Here is a 27,453-nt window from a genome sequence, read left to right as displayed (position 1 = left end):
CGCCGACCAATCCGTCTCTGGATAAGATGGCCGACACTTTGTCGGAGATGAATATTACATGGCAGATGAGCCAGCTGACGGAGTTGACATCGAGGGATACATCGAAGATGTCGGACGAGGAGATCGAGTTGCACCGTGAGATGATCGCCTACCTTCGCGCCCAAATGAAGAAGTAGTAGTCGTGGCCCGGGTTTCTTGTATTTCAAATTTGCTCTGTCTAGTAATGTAATGTTAATTTCTAATGAACAATGCATTTTCCCGGTTTCAATTGTTCAACGAATTACGTTTACGAGTTAAATAGGTTGGAGTTGTGAATAGTGTCATTTATTAGTTGCGGCCTAGGCCGCAACCTGCAGGGTTACAGCAGTTGGGGCCTTGGCCGCAACTGTAGAGGAATGATGACGTGGAGGGGACTTGGGGCTGGAAATGGGGACGGGGTAAATGATGCCCTAAGATGTTATTTGAATTTGTATGGAATGTACATTTTGGTTATTTTCATCGAGCCGTTTAATTGGTTATGAAATAATTCCGTACTATAAAGTCTAAAATGGAATTATACATCAATGTCATCAGCCATTGATGTGAAAGAGTACCGAAAGTGAATAGAAATGATTGAATTAAAAAGTGCAAAAATTATATATCCCCTGGTAACGGTAGAATTGATAACTTAGTACACAGACTCAAAAACACAACATAAAAACGTACGAAATAATAGGTTATAGTCAAGTCTTATTGTGTCTGTGTCCTTATTAATTTCAAACCAATAACTTTGGGAGGGATTTCGGTCGGATTTTAGATATCCCATTAGTAATTAGTACTACTACTACTATATTTTTTTTAATTCTTCATTCTATTTTTTTGTTAGTACTTTATTAGAGTTAAAATTTGATTATCAATTTCTTACTTTTCATATCGTGCCGTGTTTGTGTTACTATTGTGGCATATTGAGATTGTATCGTTATCGTGTTGAGTCAATACAAATCATATTGTGTCACTAATAAGTTTGTGTTATTTACGAGTTAGGTTCAGATTTGAATATAGTAGGTGTGATTCACGTTCAAGTTTAGAGTTTCCTTTACAAGATCATTTTGTTTAGTTCAATAATAAAATTAAAAAGATACTACTATAGTACTAGAACATAAATAATTTGCAGCTTTCGGTATTAAAAACCTTTTAAATGGGCCTCAAGGCCTGATGCTATATTCGAACAGAAGGCCCACTTCAGATATGTGTGATTTGTTATATTTAACATTAAAAGTAACAAGAATTATGAACTAATTCAACCTTTTAAAATTATTTACTCACTAGCTTTTTCTCAAGTATTCTTTATACATTTTAGGATTTAATATTACTATTTCACAATTTTTTAAAAATATAAAATTTTATTGCTGTTATTATTATTATTATTATTATTATTATTATTATTATTATTATTATTATTATTTTCTGTATTAATAATTTAATTTAAGAAAATCGTAATTAAACAATAAGAAGAAAAATAAATTTATTAATTAATAGTATAATTTTATTGATATTTGTAAATGCATGATTAACAATCAATCATCAATTATAATTTTAAATATTATATTCTTATAAATCATATTCTACTAAGTATTACTTTTCTGCCAAACAAACAAGCCTAAAATTCAATAATATGGGTAAACAAGCCTATAATATAATACTCCATATAGTTAACCTAAACAACACCATGATCCCACAAAGAAAGCCAACTCAAATTCCTTACATAAATATTGTTGGCTTATAATGTTGAGATTATATGAATATTTTGATTAAACGATGTGGTCCTCGTCATCATCTTCATTAAAATCGTCGAAGGTGGCCGGTCCTCCGCCGTAACTTAAAGGCGGCGCCGCTTCTTCTTCTTCTTCTTCCCTCTCCATGAACGGCGAGTATTCGGCATCTTCGTTGTCGGAATTCCCAACCTTCTCTTCGTATGTTGGCTCGGTCAAGTCTTCCAGATCTTCCTCGTCCTCCACATCCAAGGGTTTTGCATTTTCCGGCGCCGCCGCTGCCACTGCCGCCGGAGACGGCTCTTTACTGGTAACTTCAGCTTCCGTGATCACATCAGTTGCACGATCAACCTGCTTGATCACAAAATAATTAAATAACAAAAAATAAATTAATTAAGCTAAGAGAAACATCAATTGAAGAAAGGACATTTAATTACCTGAAGGGATGCCATGAGTTTATATTATTTTATGAATGTGGAGATAATTACAATTGGATGAAAATGTATGATTTCGGTCGTCTTTATATAGGAATTTGTCGAATCCTTCTAGTGCATGAGTATTATTCCTCTAAGCATTTACCAACCAATCAAATTAAATTATAATTGTCACAAAAGAAGAATTCTCAAGTTCGGATGTATTTGATTTATGTAATTTGAAGTTAATTATTTGGAATAAATTTGAAATTAGTGGCAATCCGGATTCCCATCAATCTTGGAATTGAAGCTGAAAACCACGGCGCTGTCTAACTATAGAATAAAGTTATAAAACCATACACTTTTTTGGTGAAAATATCTGCAAAAAGAGAATAAAAGAGAGTGTAAAGAAGATTAAAGTTGCAAAAGAAGTTAATAATTCAAGACTTTAGTGAGAAAGAACTCAATTCCCTTCCCACAAAACATCCTCACTTATAATCGGATTCGCATTTGGGTGTAATAGTAGGATAGAGTATATTATGTAGTCCGAGGATTGGCGTCTTAAGGCCATTCAGTAGCTGACACTGAACATTCCCAAAACATGTACTATCGGGTCGGATCAATACAATAATAGACGCTTGTTTAAAGATATTTGTACAAAATTTATTATGAGAAAAACCTGAGTCGTAGATTACCGAGCCTATGTTTGATATCGCATGCTTCATACGCAAAATCACCGGAGCTTATTCGAGCTTGAAATTATTTTTTGGGGGAATTCAAATAAACCCAAATAATTGTGACAAATAATTTAAGTAAAGGGTGAAGAAGATGATGAAATCAGTATAGATGCAGCCTTATTGAAACGTTAAAAAAGCTGTGTTTGGACTCCTTCAGCACCAACACCAACACCCTCACCTCAGAAACGAGATTATAAGCTCGAAATCCGGTTACTTAAGGGTAACGCGAGCTTCCACAGTTGAATCGGTTACAACTATTTCCTTCGAGTGCTCTCCTTTAGGGTGGAGGTCGCAGTTGAACTTGAGCCTGACGTTAAGAGGTCTCATAAAAACGACGTCTTCCAACTCTCTCTCTGACAACATCAGGAGCTTAATGAGCATGTCTCTTCTAGATTTCCTCTTGGGCTCCAAAATGTCGGCTATCTTCGCTGCTTTGATCTCTTGGTTATCGCCTTGAGAATTCAAATTCTTCTTCAGCCTCAAGTAAAGTGCAGCGTAAATAACAGCCTAAACCAACAATGGAGGCAGATAAGATATACAAGCAGCAGCCTTGTGTTCAAGAACAATGCATGAAGGAACGAACGAGATGTGTACCTCACTTGTTCCGGGACTAGTGTTGATCGTGCAACCAATGCGGACTCTACCTTCTTGCAACTCCTCGCCAGAGGGCTGGCTTTCTGCTTCTGTAGTTGATCCTTCTCCAGGTGTTGTAAAGATAAGGCTATCAAGGTCATCATAAAACTTTTGCGTCGCACTCACCTGAAGCAGTTTGAAATTCAAAACTAGAAGCCTAGGGCATGCGTGGTCGACTATAGAAATGAAGACAAGCAGAAATTGATACCTTCTGTGACGGTGCAGTTTGTCTCTCTACCCCTGAGATTTCAGATGCTGCCCCTCTAGCCTGACACCATATGCATCCTTCTTGTGGTTGCTCTATTAGATCAGCGTATTCAGGAATATCAACGATCAACTCTATGTCAACTCTCCCTGAGATATTTGAAGGCATGAACGGACCAGTGTTAGGTTCATAGTGCAACTGTTAATAAATGCCAATGTGCAAGGGTAACCGGGATTAGACATAGCCAAGCTGAGACATTCAAGATTTCAAACAGGTGATTCAAAGGAAAGATTGAATAATTTAAGAAAACAAAAGATTGTTTCAGGACTCACTATGCATACATCGACGCAGCTAGATAGAAGATGAATTGAATGCAAGTGGAATAACCGAATAAGCAACAATTTATTGTTGAATTGACTGAAAAACTGTACCTGCACCCATAAAGAACAAATACCTGGCAACAGGCGGAAACACTCTGAATGATCGAGGTCTACTTCGGACTGACTATCTCTGCAACAGTCTGTAAGTTAAACACCAGGAAAGTAGAAAGCAGGTCTTTTACTGCCAATATTCATACTTACAAAGAATACATCTCCTCAATAGACGATGTGAGCCAATAAGGAAGTCCAAGGTTCCAAAAGTTCGACAAAGACAAGGGTGTGCCTGATCCAGATCCTTCGTTGAATTTAACCACTCTCTGGCCAACTTCAGTGATAAACTTATGAGCATCTATCCTCCAAAATCCTTCCCACTAATAAAACAAATAAAAACAAGAACAAGTCTCGGTACCTTCATCATAGAATACCACATCATCCTGACAAGAGGCAACTGATGACATTAGACCGCCATATTGGATTCCCTCCAGCGAACAATTTGTATCAACTTGCTGCTTCAACCAATGCGCAGGCAACTGCCGCAGTGGCTCACATTTCTCAAGAATCATCTGCCCACAAATCTCCAAAATTTTTGAAGATTCTTTGAGGCAGTAAGACGTCAGTGTGGTGCAGGGATAGTAAACATGTCAATAAGAATAATAAAAGTTTAAAAGGTCAATACCTTCTATAACATCTCTGATAAGCCCTGATTTCAAATCTACAATCCACAGAGTTCCAAAGCTACATAGAAAAGTGATGGAAAGATGAATCAGACTGGCATCGATAGTTTAATGAAGGTATACAATCACGTCAACTGGAGTTCACTAAATCCTCATCATTCATCAGCCAGGACCATTTTTTTCTCTAACAATATTTAGCAGAAGAGAAATTTTAATTAAAAAGTAGTAAAAGGGACAAGTCATCATACTTCTGTTACTAGCCATCCTACTGGTTGTTCACTTACGAGCTAAGGGAATATACTTACTATTATAGAAGCCATTTTCTGCCGAAATGTTATTTCTGAAATATTACCACGAAGGATATCGATATTGACTGATGAAATAAATATGAGTTGTGATTTACCTTTGATTGAGTACAAAGATATCATTTTCTGATGACTTTAGAAGATGCCAAGGGAACAAGAGTGATGCAGGATCATACTCTTCCGACTTCATCTTTATACTCCTTTTACTCCATATCTTATCTACAATCCACTCCCAGAAACCCTTCTCCTGACTACCACCACTTACTGGAAAAACAGTCTCCACAACCCTCGCCTCCATATCAGCCCTCCTGATGGCATGATTCTTTGGTGAAAAGAGAAAATTCATCAACCCCACATACAGGCATAAACTTTGAAAAATTACTAAAGAAGACAAAATTGGTGACAAAGAGCAAAACAACAAAGCTTATAAAAACCTTTCTAATAACAACTGAGAACGCTGGAGATTATTGCAGAATTCGACATATCAAAACCTCAATTAAATGAGAAGAACGAGTAAAAAACATAGGAATAAAACCTTAGCACTTAAAAAGAAAAAGGATATATGAAGTTAGGCCATGTAACAAGATTATTGCTTTATTTTAATTGCAAAACGTTTCTCGTAGCAGTTAATGCATTATTAGACCCCATCATATTGGTTTGTCGGGATTCATCAGATAGTCTTGTTTTATAAAATACAACCTTTTAAAAGACCAGTTGAAAAGAAAGTCACTAAACTCTGTAAACCAGCAAGAGCTGGGTCAGGTCAATTGTTGCTAGAAATGTGATCATAATTGAGTGCTAACTGCATTTCATCATTTCTACGATGAATTAAAATTTCATACTCAGTCACAAAGTCTCACAATTAATATTTGCCTCTGTCCTAGTTTATTCTTTATTCTACTCTCTACAAGCCAGAAAGCTTTTCAAACATCATAAAGCTTTGGCCATTAGGAAATGCCCATGGACAAGAAACACTTGATGACTTGAAGCAGTGAGGCTACACTTAAGGTGTTGACTGTTGAGAATGCCCCTTAATACTTCATTAATCAAATTGCATTCTCACCTATAAAAGGCAGCTGCCCTTACTACGCTACTTAGCTGAACTTTGTCTCATCAAATTGAAATTGATTAAAATCAGGTTTAACAGAATATACATTACTAAAATGCACAAATCTGAGAACCTTGTCTAGGAAGCTCTACACTGTGTAATGTAATCATATTCATTTCTTCTCTTCACTACAGTGATTCCCTCTATTATATGTTTGCTAGATCAAATCCCTAGCCTATCATGATTTTGTAACAAAAAGTAACTGAGAGACGCATAAGAGGTTTACCTCAGAATCCACGAAATATAGGCAATCTTCAGAAGAATCATAGAAAGAAGCTGCCGGTCTCATCAACTTTGCCATTTCAAACTCTCCATCTTCAAAACCAGGAGAAGAACCAATCTGGGAAGATAAAACAAATTTTTATTATGCATTCCCTTTATAGCAAACTGGATTATTTACACACAAAAAAACCTAAAACTAAGATGTGCAATCCACTACATACCGCATCCAAAATATTTCCATTGCTGTTGAGCACAATAATCCTGTGATGATTAACATCAGAAAGGAATAGCCGATCGCCACCCGCATCAGCTGAAATGCATGCTGCAAAAATAAGAATGAAGATTAATTTGAATCACACCAGAATGTTCTTGTAACCCGTCTTTACACAAACAGAAAAAGAACAGTTTGAGGCTAAAAAATCCATACACTTTGGATTACCAAGCACAATGTATGCACTTTTATGAAGCTAAGCCATTTGGATTCTCTGCTTAGTGCTTACAAACCTGATGTGCCTTCTATTTTCTATTCATCTAAACACTTGGAAACCTGATCAGAACTACTAATTCCAACCAACAATATCAAAACTCCATCTCCAGTGCATACATACCAAGAACCATTTTACTCAGAAAAGAAGTTCTCCACAAAGTCTCTATTTTTCTTTTCCTTATCCCTCAATAAAATATACCTAGTGTAACCTCTATACCAAGTACAAGAAGCGCCTACCTGGGAAGGAAAACAATAAGTTCCGCGAAGCGTAACAAACATCTGGTTCCTTAAAAACTTCAATGGGCTTGTTCCAAGTGCTTTTCACATCAACGACATTAGTGTCCTTGTTAATATCAGCATTGAAATCATTAATAGCTGCGAATATGCCAGCAATCAAGAGAATGAGAAATTAACTATCAAACACTTTTAATCCCATAAGAAAATGATTGAGCATCACAGAATTTAAAAAATTACAGCAAGAAACCTGAAACCAAGAAGAAAATGAAGCAAACATATTGATAGTAGTTAGCTCTCTCAAATATAAGGAAAAAAGATAAGCTTGAGTACCTTTGTGAAGAACCATAAGATCCACATCCTTTCCAGGGTACATTGTTGGATTCTGAAAACCTTTTGACAATAAGAAGCAGGGGACATTTGTGTCCTATAACAAAAAAATTAAAGAAATAAACAAAAGGAATTCGGAATGTAAACAGGCTACTAAGTACTAACTGGCTTAGACAAAAATACCTATAAAAATATTTACATTGTCGAGCAGCATAAAACTTTTGAGCATAAACATCCCTTTACACTATTGTTCACATAAGAAACACGTTATGTGCTTGAAAGTACAAAAATCAAGGTTGGGTTACTTTTCTAATTCTCAATTAATTGTAACCAGCCCAGTAGAGCTCAACAAAAATTTCTAATAAACTTCATATTCCACTGTGCACTTAAAAAATCCAAGGCAGCTAGAGGGAATTCAAAATGTGAATTTCAATACATGGAACATTTAGATAGTTGAAAAGTTTAGTAAAATCCAACACATGATCTAAAAGGTGATGGGAAGGATTCTAATCACTATATAGTCTAGATAGATGTGGCCTTCACTACAATGACCTGTGATAATGCAAGAATCAATTGGAATAGTACTCCATGTAATACTTTTCTCAACTTTATAGAGCAGCCAAAACAAATTCTGCTTGTCAAACTAAAAAATAGTAGTAGGAACTTTTAAACTCATCATCTTTCTTAAGGGTTTCATCCACCACAATATCTATATTAATACACAGGTTAGATGTAAATTTAAGAATTTTCAGTAGGGAAATGAGAGTTACACAACCTTGCAATCAATTTAACCATATCAGGTTTCAATAAGTGACAAACCTCAGGAATATTCTTGTTCGACAACAAAATAGGAAAAGTAATGTAATCCTTGGTGATTGTCCGAAGATGTGAAGAAATATCATCCAGACATACTGATGGACAGAGTTGCAAAGCAATAACTTGAAGGTGAGGATATCTGCAACATCATATGAGCCAGTAATAAAACCCCAATTGTTCTACACATACCAATTGTTTAAGGACACTAATTTTCCAATGCATTATACCTCTGCTGAAGTGATTTTGCCTTTTCAATCATTTTGGTAGTATTTTGATTAGCCTCAAATGATCCTCCATTATATCTAACAACAACAACTAGGAAAACCCCATCTCCCTTAATCATATTTTCCCTTCCTGGAGCCGTATTCAACCAGAAGTGAGAAGGTCCTGTAATAATCAGTGTTACACTCTATTTCACAGATTCAGAAGGGGTTTGCAAAACTCTCAAAATTGTAAGCTATAGGGAGTAGCAGTAAACCAAATATTGCTATAGATAGATAATAGTATGGTAATATCTTGAGAATAACAGGAAATCAACACTAAAGAACCAGGTGGTTCAATTCCTAGAATGAATTTGCTCTGTCTTTTGCAAGGCTATTTGGAAGGTCAGAAAAGACCGTTGGACCTTCTTTAAAGATCCCATACCATTCAAAGACTGTCAAGTGTCAACTCTCTATTTCTTCAGAAACACTGACCCTTTTCCTTAAGCATAGACAATTCAGAACCATTCAATACCTAGGCTTATTTTCAAACCTTTAAAGAACAGCTAAATGAAAACAGTATCCACTAACAAGGATTCAGACTATTATACTATTTCCTCTCTTCTATTCAACAGATTCCATATATGCTAGATCTATGAGAAGTTTGTCATTGTTTTCCTCAAACTCCAAACATGATTAGATGTGCATCAAACAGGTGAAAAATAAAATTAGAAGTCATTTACCTCACCAAAAGTGGGAGTCAAATTAAAAGCTATTGAGATGAAATGATTAATTATATAGAAAATGTTCAGAAGAGTGGTAGCTATCTCTATAAGCATGTAATGAGAAAAATGGCATCGTATCTCATCACATTCAGTGTATGACTGTATTCATTCTTAGTGTGTGCACTGATGTTTCCAGAGCATATAAGAAGTCTTCTCACCTCTGGGCTGATGAAGCAAAGACCGAATAAAGGACAAAGCATTGTCCTTGTTGACCGCCTTATCTTTCCTCCTTGATCGAGTTGAATACCTGAAAAAGGCTGTCAGTGTCACATAAGTTAGGATAAACATTTCATCAAGCAGTCTATAGAGAGAGCAAGTGAGGAATGAAAATCGAGCTAGAGTCAGTTTCGCATTAAACAGAAATAGAAAATTAAAACATCAAATCCCAAAGAAAATCTCGAAGAATTCCTAACCTCTGCCAATGAAGGCCAGCTAAACCAAACCCCTTGCATAATGAAGCTGCAGAGCCGCCGCCGTCGGTTAAAACATTGATGCCCGTGGCAGAGGACTGGTAAAAGGCACCTTTAAAGTAGAAAAATTAAAACGGGGAGCAAGAAATGAATCGCAAATTCCAACTATCCAAAAGCAAAATACTCTTTTTTTACAACATAAAATGGAGAATGAGTTGATTCTTTACCGGGAGAAATCCTCGGAAAAACTTCGGAAACACGATGCAGCCGTCGAAATCCGAAGTACATCTTGGAAGGTAAATTGGAATTTCTTCTTCTTCTTCTTCTTCTTTTTCTGGGATTAATTAAGGAGGGCGTTTTAGCGCGGCGGTTCGCTTCTATGCTAATGCTATGTTATGTTTGATTGGGTTTGGCGAGGTTTAAGAATTAAAGAGGGTTTATGAAATACTTCTATTTATATAAATGTAGTAGTAGTATTTTTTACAGAGGGAGGGAGGGAGGGAGGGAGAGGGAGATCCGTTGAGTTAAGAAAGTAGAGAGTGAGCAGCGATTTGTGGTCTTCAACTTCAACCATGGCCTATGCCGGAGTATCATCCATTCATCTTTCTAATTCAAAACAATCAATTTTCCTCAGAAGTTATCAACACTCCACTTCCACCTCAAACATACTAGGAGTATGACACAGCGGCGGATCTATGTTGGAACAAACCAGTGGTTTTTGTTTCACGAATGGTTTTTGTTTTCTTTGTATTTTTCTTTCTTTTTATTTCTACCAATCTATTCAATTATTGTTTTTCTCCTTTTGATTAACTATAATACATCTCTTTGCATCCAAAAATTTTAATGTATTTAACTTTCTATTATAAAATATTATTTGATTCTCTATAATACATTTTTTTATCTTATTATTTCTTGATCACTTGTAAGCATTTTAATGCATTTTTAAAATTTATGCTCAATCTAATCAATTTAAATCTGTATCTTTTCTACTTTTTAAAAAGCAACTAAAACTTTGCTTAAATAACTGAAATATTTTTTGCAAAAATAATATATATTGCAAAACTTGAAATAAATCATCCATAAAATATAAATGTATAAGAACTTCCATTTTTATATAGTATAATAAAGTCTATAAAAAATATAGATATAAATTGTGATTAAAAGATCAAATGAATTTTGAAACTCAAAATTGATATAATACCCAAATCTAAAATTCTAGATCCGCCACTGGTATGAGATATGAGCATTCCTGTTATTTTTCAAGCTTTCAGCTGTGGAATGACTAAAGTAAACAATAGAGCATGGAAGTCAGTTCTATGATGTTGCTCAATACTTGTGTTTTTACTATTATAGATTTAAGAATGGTAGTACCTTGTTTATAATCATAACTTGAAGTAATATTCCTAATTGCTTAGTGCTGGACAAATCTTCATCGTCTATACTATCCCGTAAAGCTTGTTGTAGTACCTTTATATTTGTGATTAATTATGCTGAAATTCAACATGCTCGGGGAAAGAACCGGTACCGAGTCCAGGGAATCCGTCCGTTGAACTTCTCTATATGCTTAGTGTTTCTTGCAGTTTTGAGAGTGGGCATTATTGAAGTTAGCTTTAAGGAATGCTCATAATTTTGTGGTCATGCATCTCGTTCATTAATCGTTATTGTTGTGCAGACTGCAGACAATGGAATCCCGTCCTGTCATCCCTGATCGAAAGCTACTTGCAAGGCTTGTTTCGATCGCAGAAGAAGCCAGGAACATGAATACTACTTAGATGAAAGATATAATTGTGGTCTCTTTACACTACCTGAATCAGAGGTCCATATTTTTCAGCTAGGTAGTAGTATGACATTATTCTCACTAACTAAGACCAGGTAAAAGTGTAATGCAAGGAAGAGATGAAGGTGCAGATAATTCTGAAAATCAAGATGGTTTTGCAAATGAAAGGCCTTCTGGAGTATCAGGAAGGGTCAGTTACTCTGTTCTGTAGACTGGAACTGATTATAAGAACCCCGTGAGCTAGGCGGTGCATCAATTCAGATCTCTAGGCTAGCATTGGAATATAGTATGGCTTTATTTTGAATATACAAAAGATGTGTTTTGATTCACCTAATCTCTAGTTCACGAGAAAGTCAGGTATTGGTGGCATATACTGTATAAAGGATATACTTCTGGAATCACTGCACAACATCTAGAATGGGTCTCTCGCTCTCTCACGCGCACACAAAAAAAAACACAGCATAGAGAAAAGAATCATGCACAGCATTCTTGCATTTATTTATCTAGAAGTGTGCTGATCAACTTGCACATGAGGTAGAGAATTCACAAAGTTTTGGATGACATATGAAAAAAACATCTAGTTCTTCACCTCTCTAAGCTAGAAAAAGCTCTAAATGGTATATCACATAACAACATTAATGAAATTGGACATCCTCTTGAAATTTAGCAGTCTATATTTCATTGGGCAGATGCTGAACTTTTCAACTCTTGATGTCAACACAGGCTCATCAGAATACACTGCAAATTCTTGAAGAAAATGCATTCTAGTTCCCTCCACAACAGACCAGTTCTGCAAGCTGGTTTCTCCTAATATCAAGGGGAGATATCATTTTCTATGTATATAGGTCATCCTTATTCACCAGCAGATGCCACAAATTGCCATCCTAAAGCACATATAAGGAATATCAATTACCTTAGCTGTATGAAAAAAATCAAATGTTTTTGGTAAGTCTACTAAATCGACCCTTGATGGTCTTTAACAATGAGAATTTTTGTTGATGTAGTTATCCTAAGGCAACTGAATATGGTCACATTGAGGAATAACATAGGTATCATTTTTTTTTCTGTAGCCTTCATGACAGTTACCAAGGGTGAGGTCCACTCTTGACACATATAGAAAGTTAACCACTTTTGGCTTTTCTGGCCAATGCATTGCACACTTTCCTATCTGTGTCTTTATTGTACATATTATGCTTTTTCTCTTGCTGCTCAGAATAAGGTACAGAGATATATCTCTTCAAATAAAATTTCCGTAAAACTGATAGAACTTCGTTAAAACAGGTCACGCTGTAAAGCCTTGCTTCTCTTATCTGATCCCTATACATCTCTCTGGTGTTTAAATATTTTAGGATGGGAAAAAGAAATAGGAGTATATTAAAGGGTGATGAGCTGCTGGAAGATTTTGTGTTGATGCATAATCTTGCAATCATACAGTTGATTTAGGATTGGAATGCTTGTTGAGTTGTATTGAATCAGTATCAAATAGCAATGATGAGTGAAATTGCAAAGTGTGGCAAGAGCCATGTGTGCTGTTGGACCTACTGTTGATCCACACTTCATAAAGACCCTTCTAATGATTCATATGTTGGGGTTGTGGGCCACTCCAAACATGGTTTGTGGGAGCACTTTGGTTGAAAGAGCTCGCGCCGTTTACACCACCGGGTGAAGGGCTGTGCCAGTTTCTTGTAACGCTTTCGTGTTTTGTCTCGGGTTTGTATTTTCCTTATTGTATGTTGTGTTTGGGGAAGATATGATGCTGCATCTGTTGGGGGTCAGCTTCTTTGCTCTTGTTGGAGCAAAAGGTGAAGCACATGGTGTTGCAGAGAAGGAATAAAAGAGAGAGCACATGCATGGTTAGTCATTAAACATGAGTGTATGATTGAGCTTTTAAATAAATTGTTTTTGGAAAGCTTGCTACTGTTTTTATTAATAAATTGTGAAAAGCTTGTTTTATAAGACAATTCCATGATTCCAATTTCCACACTTGCTGTGGTTTGAAAAATATTGTACATAAAAACTTGAATAATGTTTTACATCATATCCATTAAATATAAATAATGTTGATTTAGGTGGGTCGGTTATCAATTCAAACTTTTGAGAAAAGGAAGCCATATTTTCGGATGGTGGGGTTTGAATTTGGGAAATGACATTCAAAAACTTGGTTTACACCTTGCGACAAAAATAGTCATCTCATTCGTCCTCCCAAACAACTAATTTATAAAATGTTTCTCAATCAAGTTTTCTCCACATTTCTATATCTAGTTTCATTCAAATCTCCAACTTATTAATTCAAGGGAAATTACATTTTTGTAACTAAAATAATTTTGCAACCATTACGATGAAATTGTGTTTTTCTATCATTTTTCATATCATATGTCAGTGATGCATACCCTTAAACAGGAGAAAATCAGCAATTCTCAAGAAAGTTGATACTTTCATTTCATGACATCCACAATTTTTAAAGAAAAATATTTTCTTACTTAATTGGTGTACGAAAATTCCATAACGACGAGATTGGTCAAGTCCTAAGCAATTATACTGAATCAAATTTAATCAAGATTAGTTTCAAGTTTAGGCTTTTAGCACTACATAATATCAGCGATCAAATTATAATCAAGATAGTGAGAAAGATTTTGATAAAAGTTGGGCAAATAATAAATCGCGATAAAATACATTTTTAGTTAGTTTTAGTTGAACATTAAAATTCGAGTTACCACAACTAAACAAATAAATGAGTAACCATAGTACATTTTTTTTCTTTTTAAATATGAAAAAAATGAGTGGCCACGACGTTGTGTTGATTATGTTGGCTGTGAATCAACCCTAATTATTTACAGCAGTAAACAAAAGATTAAGTACATGCTTTAAACATCATTTAGACATTAAAATATGGAATTTATGGTCCCTAAATAACATATGAAATTATTTTAATACAGATATAATCATTTAAAAGTCCCACAAATAATTATTCCTCCTTTTTTCAGAAAACAGCTTACTTTCATTAAGACCATCAATCAGTGAGTAAAATTCTTTACTGATTGAAACTAATCAATTGCATACTAGTTTAATTGTATTTTTATTCCTCGTGTACAAATGTTAAGTAATCATTATAAGTTACCATTAATATATTTTAAGACTTGCTTATGTATAACAGACGAAGGCAGTTAAGTTTCGACAATTTCTCTATCAGCAAGCAATCATATAAAGAAATTGATTAACGTTATTTTCTTACTTTATTTCCTAATACTGTATTACTCAATTTTTTTCTTTAATCACATTAATTTACTCAAATCTAATACGGTATTACTCAATTTTTTTCTTTAATCATATTAATTTACCTGTATATGAATAAAGTCGATTAATCCAACAAAATCAAATTTATAGTCTGTCATCAACAAATGAACTAATTTACCTTTTTATACCACAAAAAATTAGTAGTACTAATATATTTTTCTCAATATATCAACCAATTTACCTTTTACACTTCACAATTTTCTTGTGGTATTACATAGTATTTCACAATTTTCTTCACTCTCAATATATTTTTAATCATTACTAATATTACTTTTAAGGTAAGACCATTTTTCACTCTCAATACATCAAATATTTTTTGTTTAAAACTGCTATAGCATCTCATTTAAACTTACTTTTAAAGGAATGATGAGTAACATTTTCATAGAATTGTGTCTTTTCTAAACATAAATTGCAATACAAAGTAAAGACCCACACACAAATAATTATAACTCACCCATAAATTCACCCACATCCACGTGATGGTTGTTATTATTATTCAATTTATTTTGGGATGTGTCCCTGTACTATTTGGAAGTCATTCGATTAAATTAATTAATAAAAAATTTAAAATTATAATAATCGTGGGATTTTCATTTCACTCATTCCATTTAAACAGATACTTAAACTCGTACCTAAAATTAGCTTATTAATCCGTGAATGAAAGTAGCAAGTAACACATTAAAAATATCGTAATCAACCCCATAAATAAATCAGTGACCGTTAATTACAAACAGTCAAACATCCTTTCCAGAAATAAACAATTGTAGTATTTCTCAAAAGATTAATTTACAATATTTATTATAATATTAATTTATCAGCGCTCAACGTACAATCGAATAAAGCTGAGGGGTAATTCCGTCAAAATTTGAAATCTCCAAAAATACGAAAAAAAACTCAGCTAACAGACGGTTCTCTCCCGTCCCTTCTCACTCAAAATATTCTTTTCCTCTTAAATTTATCCGATTGTTTTTCAAATTCCCCCTCAAATCTATCATCACATTTAGCTGCACAGATCGTCGGAGATTCATGGCTGGTTATGTAGGAGTGCTGGTTTCGGATCCATGGCTCCAGAACCAGTTCACTCAGGTGGAGCTCCGCAGCTTGAAATCATCGGTGAGTGTTGATTTGATTGTTTTCGGATGCTTTTGATTTTTCGTTTCCGGTTGTGACGAGTGTGGTTTCCTGCAGTTCATGGCGATGAGGAGGGAGAGCGACGGAGGCTTGAAGCTGGCGGAGCTGCCGGAGAAGATGTCCAGGCTGAAGCACGTCGGAGAGACACTGACGGAGCATGAGAGAGCTGCGTTTCTTCAGGAGTCGTATCAGAATCTGGACGTTGATGTCGATTTTGAGCTCTTTTTGAGGGTAAAAATGTTTCGGATTTGCGTTCTTTTGGATTTTGATCGAACAGTGTTTGTGAATGGAGTAAGGTCTGTTTGGCATTGATTTCAAAATTAATTAACAGGTGATAAGAATCGTACCCTTCATCTTTTCTGTTTTAGAGTTTTTTTTATAAAACATAGATATCGAAAGCAGTGATTCCGTGTTCTTGTGAGCTTATGGAGCTTCAAGGAAATGTTTGTCCTCAATGCCGAGATATTGACAATGGTTTCTTCTCTAAGAAGTGTTGCTTGAATTGCCGACTCTATCGATCACTGGTGATTTTGCATTTGAACAGACTATACTTGTTTCCCAGAGATTTGTGTACTGAAATCTTTGATCAGTATTGCATTATCACGTCTATTTTTTCATGTTCTGCTGAGTTCGACTTTCCCCTCAGCAACATAAGTGGCACATCTACTTTGAGGTCGGATTTGTCCCAAGATTTAATCTCCATCAATGGGCTGGCCAAATAACTCTTTTTGCGTGAGTTTGTAATTGTGATCATGATCATGTTTTTGCAATATGTCATTGTCACTTTATCAGATGAATCCATTTTCCTGGGAACTTTTGGGTTTTCGAATTCAACAAGGATGGTTCTCATCTTCAGTAAAAAGTCTTTCATGCAATAAGGCATTATCATGGAAATTTTCTCCTTTTTGTTCGACAAGTTGGTCCCAGCTCTGTTTTGTTGTTATTGCCCCTTTTAGCTGATAAAATTTGCTTCTTGTTTGTTTGATTTGTTTATATCTTCTACAGCAATTTTGTATTCACTAGGCGTCATTTGGTTTATCCTGCTACAGGTTTATCTTAAACTTCAAACTCTTGCCACTGAAAAGAGGGGAATTGGTGCCAAAAATGCATCTGCATTTTTGAAGTCTCCTACCTCAACATTGCTTCATACCATAAGCGAGCCTGAGAAGGCATCATATGTTGCTCACATCAATAACTATCTAGGAGAAGATGAATTCTTGAAAAAGTACCTTCCTTTAGATGCTGCAACAAATGATCTCTTTGAGATTGCCAAGGATGGAGTTCTTATCTGGTGATGATTATATTTTGTCTTCATCTACTCCTGTATGCTGAGTGTTTCTCTGAATACTTAATAACAGAGAAGTGTCTCTTGGATGCAGCAAGCTTATAAATGTTGCTGTACCTGGAACAATTGATGAGCGGGCTATTAATACAAAGAGGGTGCTCAACCCATGGGAGAGGAATGAGAATCATACCCTATGCCTTAACTCTGCCAAGGCAATTGGATGTACTGTTGTCAATATAGGGACTCAAGACTTTATTGAAGGAAGGGTATGTTCACTTTCTAGGACAATAATACCATTCTGACAGTTTCCCGATTCAGTTCTCTTTCGTTGTATCTCTTTTTGTTTATAAGATTGTTCAGCATATGGATAGTTCTGTTGCTCTTTATGCATATGCTGCTCTGTACCAATTTGCAGAACTTGAGATTATAGATGTGCATGCTTTGCTTATTTATTTTTGTATAGATTGTTATATATCTCAAGGTTAGTAGATAGTTAAAGTTGTTTTTGTTATACTAAATCTTTCTCTCCGTCAGAGAGGCAAGTTTAAGACATCCATGCAGTTGTTCAGTTCTTAAGTTCTGCAGTAGATAACTGCGCTTTCATTCAAAGATTACAGTTGTGGTTATTAATGATGAATTTCTCTATGTCTAGAATCACAGGCTTATATATTTACCCTTGCTTTGTGTCTAAATTGCAGAGGCACCTTGTTCTTGGGGTCATATCTCAGATTATCAAGGTGAGGATACTGGCATGCTTTACAACAATATTTATCATTCATATGCTAGAATTTGAAGTGGTTGGCATTAGATCTTTCAAATGTTAGACCTAAAGAAAGGTTTTTATAATCCCTACACAATATTTCATATGCTGGAACTTGACATCCAAGTTCATGTGTTGATCTAGATACAACTGTTGGCTGACCTGAACTTAAAAAAGACACCACAATTAGTGGAGCTTGTTGGTGACAGCACGGTACTTACTTGCGCTTTCAACTAAACAATATGGCTTTTCACATATGTGAACTTTTATGATATTTCTTGATAACATAGGATGTGGAGGAGCTGATGAACTTACCACCAGAGAAGATCCTGCTCAGGTGGATGAATTTTCAGTTAAAAAAGGGTGGATACACAAAAACAGTTACAAATTTTTCATCTGATGTGAAGGTAAATGGAGATGTGTAAAAAGTAAAAACACTTAAATTTCCAGCATTTATTGTTCTTTCATATTGCACATATGTTCCTTCTCATGAATCTCATCAACCCTCCAATAGCTGCTCAGCCTGTTTTAGTTCATATAGTTCTTTTACTGCTAATAACAATGCACATTTATTTGTTTTCTTATTATCTTTTTATCCTAATTTGGAGCACATCCATGGTGTTTTCAAGCGCCGCCAGAACTCAAATGCATTTTCTTTTAATTGAAGCTTGAGAAGAAACATGTTAAGAAATAAGAAGTATATTGTTAATATTGAGGTGCCATGACTGCTTAGAATTATCTTACTTGTTTAAATACTTCTTGATCCTGAAAGAAACTGAAATAAAGTTCAGTATATGTACATCTGTGGTTTTTTCCTGTTCTATCTCAAGTATGGTATATTTAAGGCATGAATTCCGTCATGATTCATGTAGGATGCAGAGGCTTACGCTCATCTGTTAAATGTTCTGGCTCCAGAACACAGTAATCCTTCTACACTGAAAGTTAAAGATCCTCTGGAAAGAGCGAAGTTGGTTCTTGAGCATGCTGATAAGATGGGTTGCAAAAGATACTTAACAGCTAAAGATATTGTGGAAGGTTCTCCAAATCTCAATCTTGCATTTGTGGCACACATCTTCCAGCATAGGTGAGAGACACAGGCAAATTTAACTTTGACCTATACATGTTTTTCCCCTAGCCATTAATGAGTAAATTTTCTTTTGAATATGTATGCAACAAAGTATGTTTGATGGAAAAACAGTTTGCAGCCAAGAATTAGATAATCCCTTCTTCTGTTTCTACTAACACCAAGTTAGGCTCTGTTCTCTATATAGATAAACATATAAAGTTTGCATGAGGTCTAAAATCAGTTGAGTTATGGCTAATTGCAAATCTGACACACCTATAACTTGTATACATCTTTTAAGTAACTTATTCCTTCTCTTTTTGCTGCGTGTCCCTTGACCTTGAAACCTGTAACTTCAGAAATATGCTTTAGTATCAGCTTCCAGCGTCAACTTTCTGTGTGTACTCAAATAAGCTCCAATTAAAATCAACTTTTGCCAGCTTTTCTGATATATATAGAGTATTTTTTATTTTCCACATTTCCCCTTTTGCTTACAGTTATTGTTAATTTCATATGAAGGAATGGACTCTCAACCCAAACAAAACAGATATCTTTTCCTGAAACTCTACCTGATGATGCACAAACCTCCAGAGAAGAGAGAGTATTTCGTTTTTGGCTTAATAGTCTGGGAAATTCTTCATACATTGATAATGTCTTTGAAGATCTCAGAAATGGGTAAGTAAAGCTACTGACATTTCTGCCTCATGGTTTATAAATGTGAAGTAAAGACTGTAATTAGTTAAATTTTACCTTTCTTTTTACAAGATTCATAAGTCTGGTTAAATCTGCAATTTGTTCCTCTAACTAGAACATTTTGAAGTATAAATACATTAAAGAATAACTATGCTATAATTTTGTTGTGTGCAGATGGTTACTCTTAGAGACACTTGACAAGGTGTCTCCAGGGATTGTTAATTGGAAAATTGCTTCTAAGCCACCAATAAAAATGCCATTCAGGAAAGTAGAAAATTGCAACCAAGTTGTCAAAATTGGGAAGCAGTTGAAGTTTTCCCTTGTTAATGTTGCTGGAAACGATATTGTTCAAGGAAATAAGAAATTGATACTAGGTATGTTCTTAGTGATTCCCCCTTCTATAGGTTATTGCTCATTAGTCATTGCTAAGGTAAATCACTATGGACCGCAGCTGATGAGTTCAAGGAAATAAGATATTGATTCTATGCATGTTGACTAATGTGTTTTAACTTTACTTTCAGCATATCTATGGCAGCTGATGCGATTTAACATGCTTCAACTATTGAAACATCTAAGATCCCATTCTCATGGGAAAGAAATTACTGATGCCGACATTTTGGAGTGGGCTAACAGCAAGGTCATAAACTCAGGGAGCCAAAGCCGCATGGACAGTTTCAAGGTATTGATCAGCTAGCATCCATTAAATTTACAATTCCATTATCTTTAGCTAATTCTCACTTTCACGCTAGTATTACTGGAAAACTGAACAAGCATAGTCAATTGCTCATGTTTCTTTAGGTGATGCTCAAATTTTATTGCTAGATTTTGTACAAGTACCTTCCTTTTCATGTATTGAAATAATTGGCTACCTGCATTAGAACTTGCAATTCTTAAGCTTTGCTGAATCCTGAAGTCACTGTAACATTCAAAACTTTACATAATATAGGGCTGTTGGAATCTTAATAATGGCAATATTTATATTAAACATTCTATTGTTTATTTGGTAATAACGAGATTGATCACAATGAGTATAACTAGTTCAAGTACAAGCTATTTATTTGATGTGGCTGAGGTAACAAAGTATAATAGCAGTATTTTCGTAGCAGCTTTACCTTAGCTAGTATACACTGGTCAATTTTAGCACCTAGTATCTTTGTTGTGATTCCTGAAAGTATCTGCAATATCAAACTGCAGGATAAGAAATTGTCTGATGGAATTTTCTTCCTCGAGCTTCTTAGTGCTGTGCGACCGAGATCTGTCAATTGGAGCCTTGTCACAAAAGGATCGAATGGTAAGTTTACTTCTACCTGAACTTGTGATACTTCTTTCCATCTCGTCTTTCATGCTTATAGCAAGCATCAAGCAAAGCATTTTGTCAAAGCACGAATTCTTGACAATTTACCAATCAATACCAAACAAGACAAGGAGTGTGGCAAATGATATAGGTTCTAACAAAGCGCGTGCATTATGCTCATTTTGACTCTCATGTTTTAAGAGAATATCATGCAGCAATATTTTTTGTGATCAAGTCTTCATTTCTCTTGTATACAACTGAATCTTATGCAATGAACAAAAAAATGAATCTTATGTAAGCTCATAAACTATGAATTTTATAGAGGAGGAGAAGAAAATGAATGCAACCTATATCATTAGCATTGCAAGGAAACTTGGATGTTCCATATTTTTGCTCCCTGAAGATATAATTGAGGTAATCCTCGTTTCTCCTACACGAGCTCATTCCACACTTTCTCAATTTTCTTATTCATACATATCATTGTTGTGTGCATAAATTAGGTGAATCAAAAGATGATGCTGACATTGACAGCAAGTATAATGTATTGGACCTTGAAACAACCTGTTGAAGACCGTGCTTGTGGAGCTTCAGACACTGAAACCGGAAGCCTTGTCGACTCGAGCTCAAACTCGACACTCGACGACACAGCTTCCGAGTCATCAACAGATGACAGCAGCAGTAACTGATGTGGTCTCTACACCGGGTAACAAACCTTAGAAACCAAGCAAATATATTATATTGATTCTTGATTGCAAATTTTGGAGATGTTAGTGAATTTGAAGCCTGTGTAGAGAGTATTGAGCGATTTGAATGCAGTTTTTCACTGAAGCAGAAAACAGCTCAAATGTATAGTCATAAATGTGTATTTGAATTGGTATACAGTATACTAGAGTGCTCCTTGTAATGACATATTTTGTGTGGTATTTCCTTGTTGGCATTATTCACCCAAGTTACCAAGTAGATATGAAGATTAATAATATTGCATCCTTAAATCATACTACTACTATAAGATTGTATATTTATGTTCTTTGTAAATTAGATTATTGGAATATCGTAAACATTGTCGTATCTTATTATCGGCAATGGTTTTTATCATCCATCTCGACATATTTTATGAATATAACTTAGTTCGTAAGATGATTCTCCTATTATCGCCTTTTAAACTCCATTTTCCCCTTCACTGAGTAATGTAATACAGTTATCATCGTCTTTTAATTATTGATTTTGTTTTCACTTTCTCAACTCTTGAATCGTATCAATATCTCAGACATTGAGGTACTAAAAGTGAACTAATTATGACAGCTGCATATAGATATATAAAAATACAGTCGATAGGAAAGACTAGTTCAAACAAAATGGGGTAGAAATACAAATTAGAATTTCATTTTAATTACTAGTACAATTTAATTTACAATTAATGATTTCGAGTGAGGGTTAAGCCAAGATGATTACTTCAAACAACTTTTGAACATAGACAATTAATGATTAAGCATGCGATGGCTTTCCATCTCAAAAGGGGTTGTTCTTTTGCCTGAAGCATATTTGTCATATTAATCGTTAAATTATAATACTGAAATTATGTTGAAAATCAAAGCAATAATCTGTATTTCATAAATAATAATGTGAAACCATATTGGGAGAGCCGGAGAGGATTATATAGTGTACATTACAAAGAACACATCTTTAAATTGTATTTGTATGAAAAAAGTGAAATAATTTGTACTCCATATATTAATGGGATGGAGGGAGCAGTATATATAGGTGGCGTTCGGTTGCCATGACTAATATCATGAAACTATCCATCTAGGATTAAGTTGTGGGATTATTTTAGTTGGAGGGGAGAGGCTATGACTAATTATCATGAGACTATCGATCTAGGATTAAGTTGTAGGGTTCAATCTTATGAACCAAACATAATACATATTTAATCATGAGATTTAATCTTGCCAACCGAACACCCCCATAATATACTATCTTGAATTGTCTATTAGTACTATTAAATATGAATATTATTGCTTGCTTATTATAATCTTCTGGTCTCCTGGAATCTCGTTCATGTGACACTGTCAAACAAATTTATACTGTAATTGTTTAGTCACGATTATTAACAACTTGATTATGTATATGTTTTTTCCATTTCTTGTAAATTTAACAATAATTTAAGTACATTAATCACTCCAATGAAATTTGAACTTGAAGCATCGAATATCTGACGACCATTCATACCACTAGGCATTTGATGACACAGATTGGCAAGTAGGTCATAAAAAAGCATTTTATTCCTTAGGCTCAAATATATCTTCATATAGTATAATTTATTAGTATTTCTGATATCTATTATGCCTAACGAATGAAATGCCTTTAATTTAATCAATAATATTGAGAAACAATATATATACTGCTCCTATTATAAAAAAATCCCTTGTGAATAAGATTTGACCGATCGTATTTGGGTATCAGATTCCAAAAAGGATGATCAAGATTAAGGATAAAAAGATTACATATAAATAACTATGAATTAGCAATCCACAATTGTGATAAGCCATAGAGTATCTATATGTCCACTGATTTTGATATTTCAACAGCAAAATTCGTATGTGAATAATGTTAAGCTCATTTATTAGAGTCGAAGTCAAACTTTAATGTATACGGTATATAAGTCTATATGTGGGCCCAAAGTGTTAGTGTCCTAATTAACTATCACAACTATAAAACATGATTTTTAGATGTGGAATTTACAACTACGCGTCTAATTGAGATTATGATGCAAACTAAATATTCTTGTCGACGCAATGACAGTGCCGGCTTGTTAAAGATTTGTTTACTTTGTAAAAACCTATGATAACTTCAAACAATGACCTATTAAAGTCAAGATTAATCATGAGATTTTCAACAAAGCCCCTAATTAATCGAGTTTGTTAAAGTGCCATATAAGAAAACAACCCTCATCAACATCACCTACCACAAAAAAAAACTTGCACTTATGTTTTACTTTAGTAGTTAAAACAAAAATTTCCAAATATCTAAAAACTAGGTAACCATAAAAGCAGCCACAAAAACTGATTATTAATGAGTTTAATTGCAATTAATTAAATAATTAAAATGAAATTAAGGTTGGTCCAAACCATTACGGCAGCGGCCGCCACCACTATTGAGATGTCATAGATAACGAGTATGTTAATTATCAATAAAAAAAGATTCCAATATACTAAAAATATGGAGTAATTTATAAGTACTACATAAAAAGGCATTAATTACCATTGAAAATATTATAAAAAGTACTCCACTGAAATACTACTAGTACTATTATTTGGTTTGAAGATCAATATCGATGATCTATTAACAAAAATATATAGAATTAACAGAATCAAAATCGAGTTTTATTTGGTCCCCTCGACGAATATTAATATATATATATATATATATAGAAATATACAAAGCAAATAATAGAGCAAAAGAAGATGGAAATGGCCCACCATTGAAACGGGGTTAATGGCGCCATGTGCAACCATATGGTGGTTGGCCCTTTTCTTGGCCCACCCTCTTTTCACCTCCAACACCCCTATATATACACATCATTTTATATATGAATATAAATAAATTATAATTATTCATACCAAAATGTCTTCATTTTAGGATTACATATTTACATGCATACCTATATGTGGAGTTGGGGTCCATGAACCTCACACAATTCGAAATTTTCTTAGGATATTTTAATAATCTATAAAACTATGTTATATCATTAATTATTTAAATTTTGTTTTTACTTAAAAATATAACGAGTAAGCTATGAAATGTCTTCTTGAATCCTCACTTAAAATATCAGCTTCACCACTGTTAGCCATTTTTTCACATATTTTGTGACCGTACATTTTAAGCGAAAATTGAAACTTTTTTTACAATTACTCTCCTTTTTTTTTGTTAAAACCCTAATTAGAAATAAGAAAAAATGAAATATATGTATGTCCTAAAACCTAAAATAATACTGAAAATTGATTCTCACGTCTCCTTCTCACCTCCCATTTTCAATCCTTTCTTTTCTAATATTCTCCTTTTCCTCATTCCCTTTACTCTCTCTCTCTCTCTCCCAAGAGAGATCTTGTGTCAGAAGCCCTATTTTGTCAGAACCAAATCTTTACCTCTCCAATTCCAAAAACCCTAATTTTTTCTTCTTCGATGAGCATGAATATTCAGCAGAGCGACATCAAAAGTAGGTTTGCAGTAAAGTTTGTGCAAGCGATGAAGAGACTGAACAAGAGAAGAGGCATGACTATGTCTATGTCTATGAGATACCGGGCCACGAGAGCAGCGGCCAGCGCTTCCATGGCGTCAGCAGTTGGGCCGCAGAGGGCGTGGAGCCGGGCCGTGCTTAGGAACACGAAGAGACGCCGTTTTCAAGCGATCGGCAGAAAACGCAGACTGCTGATTAACCCTAAGAAAGAAAAGCTACAGGAAGAAGATCTACGAGGGCTGGTGCCGGGAGGGAAAGGAATGGAGTATTGCAGTTTGTTGAGTGAAACTGCTCATTACATAAAATGCCTACAAGCACAGATACAGGTTATGTCAGATATACTCAATCATCACTCTTCCTCTTTCAACTAATTATCACTACTTATATTATGTAGTATGTGGTCTTGCAAATGAAGAAATTGAGTTTTCTCAGATATAAATATATTGGGATAGTTCATTATACTACAGTTTTAATTTCTATAATTCATAGTTTTGTGCATGTGAAATAATTGGGAATTACTACAATCTATTCCTTTGCTTCTATTTTGCACCAATAACCTTGCCGATTCAATGGGTTATTACGTCAACTAAATTAATATGACCTCTTTTTGATTTTTCCCATTTTTTTGGACTGGTGTTGTAATTGCAAGAGAATATTAAGATCACTTTTTATTTGAAACGGTTTACCTGGTTTTGTTTTTAAAAAGAACAAAGAGAAACTACGCTTTTCTAAGATTTATATGTGTAAATTATAATGATAAATTATTGAATCCCCAATTAAAATATTGATGCGAAATATTCTTGAGATTTTTTCATTGGAATATTATTATGTATGATTTCAGCGTCAATATAACTTATAGATTGGTATATATATTTTATAAGTAATATATTAATAGAGGTAGGTGCTTATACGTTTTTGTTTTGAAATTAGGGAAAGAAAGCATGAGGAGTAATTCTTCAAATGTCAAATTTTTCTAAATAAAGTATTTTGATTACTAAAATAGTACTACTACTAGTATTAATTATTTCATTTGCTTTTGTTACAAATATAAAAGGGTCTCTTCTCACACTTTAATTGAACAAAACTAGTAATTGATAAAGATTTTGTTCATGTAATTAATATTTTATTTATATTGTTTATGATCATGTAATGAGTAAAGATTCGTAAGATTAAGATATGCGCACATGATGGCCACCGAAAATATTAGTAAGTATGCCACTATATATGAGCTTAAATTTGGATATATCTATTGACTAGTATATTTGACTTAGCAGATATATAGTCTCACTACACATTTTTTTCATGGTGTATGCATGTGGATGAATATGTATATTTATAATTTTGTTGCAAAGTGTTTGAGTTTAAATGCCAAGAATTTTTTACTAACAAAAGGTTTCACACAAGACTACTACTCATTATCTATAAGTTGCACAGGACTTAATTGGTCAATGTTTTTTTTTTGTCACATATACAAATATTAATTTAAATAAAAAAAAGGACCGAAAAATGCATTTTGGTATAATTGGTTTTATCTATATATATAAACTTGGTTTAATTAGACCCACGACGGACATTATTTTTTCATAGAATATCGCGTGAGCCGATGTTACAGGTAAAAATTCTTAAGAGTGATTATATTCAAATTCAAATGCATATCCAGTTAATAGCATGCTTGTAATTATATTGGTATTTAATCAAGTTTGTATGTTTAATGCTAATTATAAATAGTTACATGTTGATATCTGTTCTAATAGATTCTCTGTAATTTTAGTTTTAATTTAAGGAAACATTTTAGCATCACTAACAACTTTGATAAGTCGATTAAAAACCACCTTCTGATATGAAAATATATATTAAAAATATTAAATGGAATATGTACATAAATCACAAAAATAGGACCCAAGATGCAATGGGCCTGTTAATTAACATATACTCCTGGATCGATGGGTCTGTTTCTGTCAGTCAATATTATAATGGGCCATTAATAGTGTGGGCTTGGCCTAACCAATATAGACGGTCTACTTAAATGCATTTTTTATTCGCCTACTTATGGTGGAGTATAATTTTTTCTTTCACACTTCATAAATCCATCAATAAATATGTAAATATCATTTTGTTTCAACACAGATTTTAAGAAACTTTTTAAAGAAGATTATGAATGGAAACTGTTGGTAAAATATATGAGTATCTCTTTCTTAGTTGTTTTTTTATTAGTTGAGTGTTAGATAATTT

At 34.2% G+C, this 27,453-nt stretch overlaps 3 protein-coding genes across 6 annotated transcripts; 2 read left to right on the top strand and 1 right to left on the bottom strand.

Moving 5' to 3' along the window:
- Positions 1-1,567: 1,567 nt before the first annotated feature.
- On the bottom strand, positions 1,568-10,397 carry LOC121785031. 3 transcript variants are annotated; one of them, XM_042183361.1, is made up of 18 exons: positions 9,918-10,394; positions 9,694-9,802; positions 9,439-9,527; positions 8,523-8,682; positions 8,299-8,434; positions 7,483-7,576; positions 7,153-7,290; positions 6,650-6,750; positions 6,433-6,546; positions 5,197-5,420; positions 4,796-4,854; positions 4,529-4,714; positions 4,321-4,444; positions 4,194-4,249; positions 3,743-3,888; positions 3,496-3,660; positions 2,189-3,408; positions 1,568-2,102 (listed from the first exon to the last, which is right to left on the bottom strand). In XM_042183361.1, exons 1-17 carry the CDS (start codon positions 9,976-9,978, stop codon positions 3,112-3,114), a joined length of 2,259 nt encoding a protein of 752 aa, XP_042039295.1. In that variant the 5' UTR covers positions 9,979-10,394; the 3' UTR covers positions 1,568-2,102; positions 2,189-3,111. The 3 variants fall into 3 exon arrangements, with proteins under 3 accessions (XP_042039295.1, XP_042039297.1, XP_042039298.1); XM_042183363.1 differs by having other exon boundaries at positions 9,439-9,537; positions 9,918-9,934; XM_042183364.1 differs by lacking the exons at positions 1,568-2,102; positions 2,189-3,408; positions 3,496-3,660 and having other exon boundaries at positions 3,744-3,888; positions 4,171-4,249; positions 9,918-10,397.
- A 5,236-nt stretch (positions 10,398-15,633) lies between these two features.
- On the top strand, positions 15,634-21,910 carry LOC121783469 (fimbrin-2-like). Of its 2 annotated transcripts, XM_042181548.1 has the most exons (14): positions 15,634-15,874; positions 15,950-16,123; positions 16,942-17,183; positions 17,272-17,443; positions 17,876-17,914; positions 18,082-18,150; positions 18,228-18,344; positions 18,810-19,021; positions 19,520-19,675; positions 19,868-20,067; positions 20,215-20,372; positions 20,888-20,984; positions 21,310-21,401; positions 21,488-21,910. In XM_042181548.1, exons 1-14 carry the CDS (start codon positions 15,788-15,790, stop codon positions 21,671-21,673), a joined length of 2,001 nt encoding a protein of 666 aa, XP_042037482.1. In that variant the 5' UTR covers positions 15,634-15,787; the 3' UTR covers positions 21,674-21,910. The 2 variants fall into 2 exon arrangements, with proteins under 2 accessions (XP_042037482.1, XP_042037483.1); XM_042181549.1 differs by lacking the exons at positions 15,634-15,874; positions 15,950-16,123 and adding an exon at positions 16,153-16,624.
- Positions 21,911-25,172: 3,262 nt separating this feature from the next.
- LOC121784381 (transcription factor IBH1-like) lies at positions 25,173-25,592 on the top strand. The gene has a single exon (XM_042182528.1). The coding sequence runs from the start codon at positions 25,173-25,175 to the stop codon at positions 25,590-25,592; it is 420 nt and encodes a 139-aa protein (XP_042038462.1).
- The last annotated feature ends 1,861 nt before the right edge of the window (positions 25,593-27,453 follow it).

This window comes from Salvia splendens, chromosome 21, assembly GCF_004379255.2.
Source record: "Salvia splendens isolate huo1 chromosome 21, SspV2, whole genome shotgun sequence".
Classification (NCBI taxonomy): Eukaryota; Viridiplantae; Streptophyta; class Magnoliopsida; order Lamiales; family Lamiaceae; genus Salvia; species Salvia splendens.
This window is presented reverse-complemented; position numbering and strand designations above follow the sequence as displayed.

Bases quoted from the DNA above. Each gene is read 5' to 3' on its own strand.
- LOC121785031 (XM_042183361.1), bottom strand. From the start codon at position 9,978: ATGTACTTCGGATTTCGACGGCTGCATCGTGTTTCCGAAGTTTTTCCG. The intron at 7,577-8,298 runs GTTTGTCACTTA...TTTTTGTTATAG, and splicing joins CGAACAAGAATATTCCTGAG to GACACAAATGTCCCCTGCTT. The intron at 4,855-5,196 runs GTAAATCACAAC...TTTTCTATGTAG, and splicing joins ATCTTTGTACTCAATCAAAG to CTTTGGAACTCTGTGGATTG.
- LOC121783469 (XM_042181548.1), top strand. From the start codon at position 15,788: ATGGCTGGTTATGTAGGAGTGCTGGTTTCGGATCCATGGCTCCAGAAC. The intron at 18,345-18,809 runs GTAAATGGAGAT...TGATTCATGTAG, and splicing joins ATTTTTCATCTGATGTGAAG to GATGCAGAGGCTTACGCTCA. The intron at 20,373-20,887 runs GTATTGATCAGC...ATCAAACTGCAG, and splicing joins GCCGCATGGACAGTTTCAAG to GATAAGAAATTGTCTGATGG.
- LOC121784381 (XM_042182528.1), top strand. From the start codon at position 25,173: ATGAATATTCAGCAGAGCGACATCAAAAGTAGGTTTGCAGTAAAGTTT.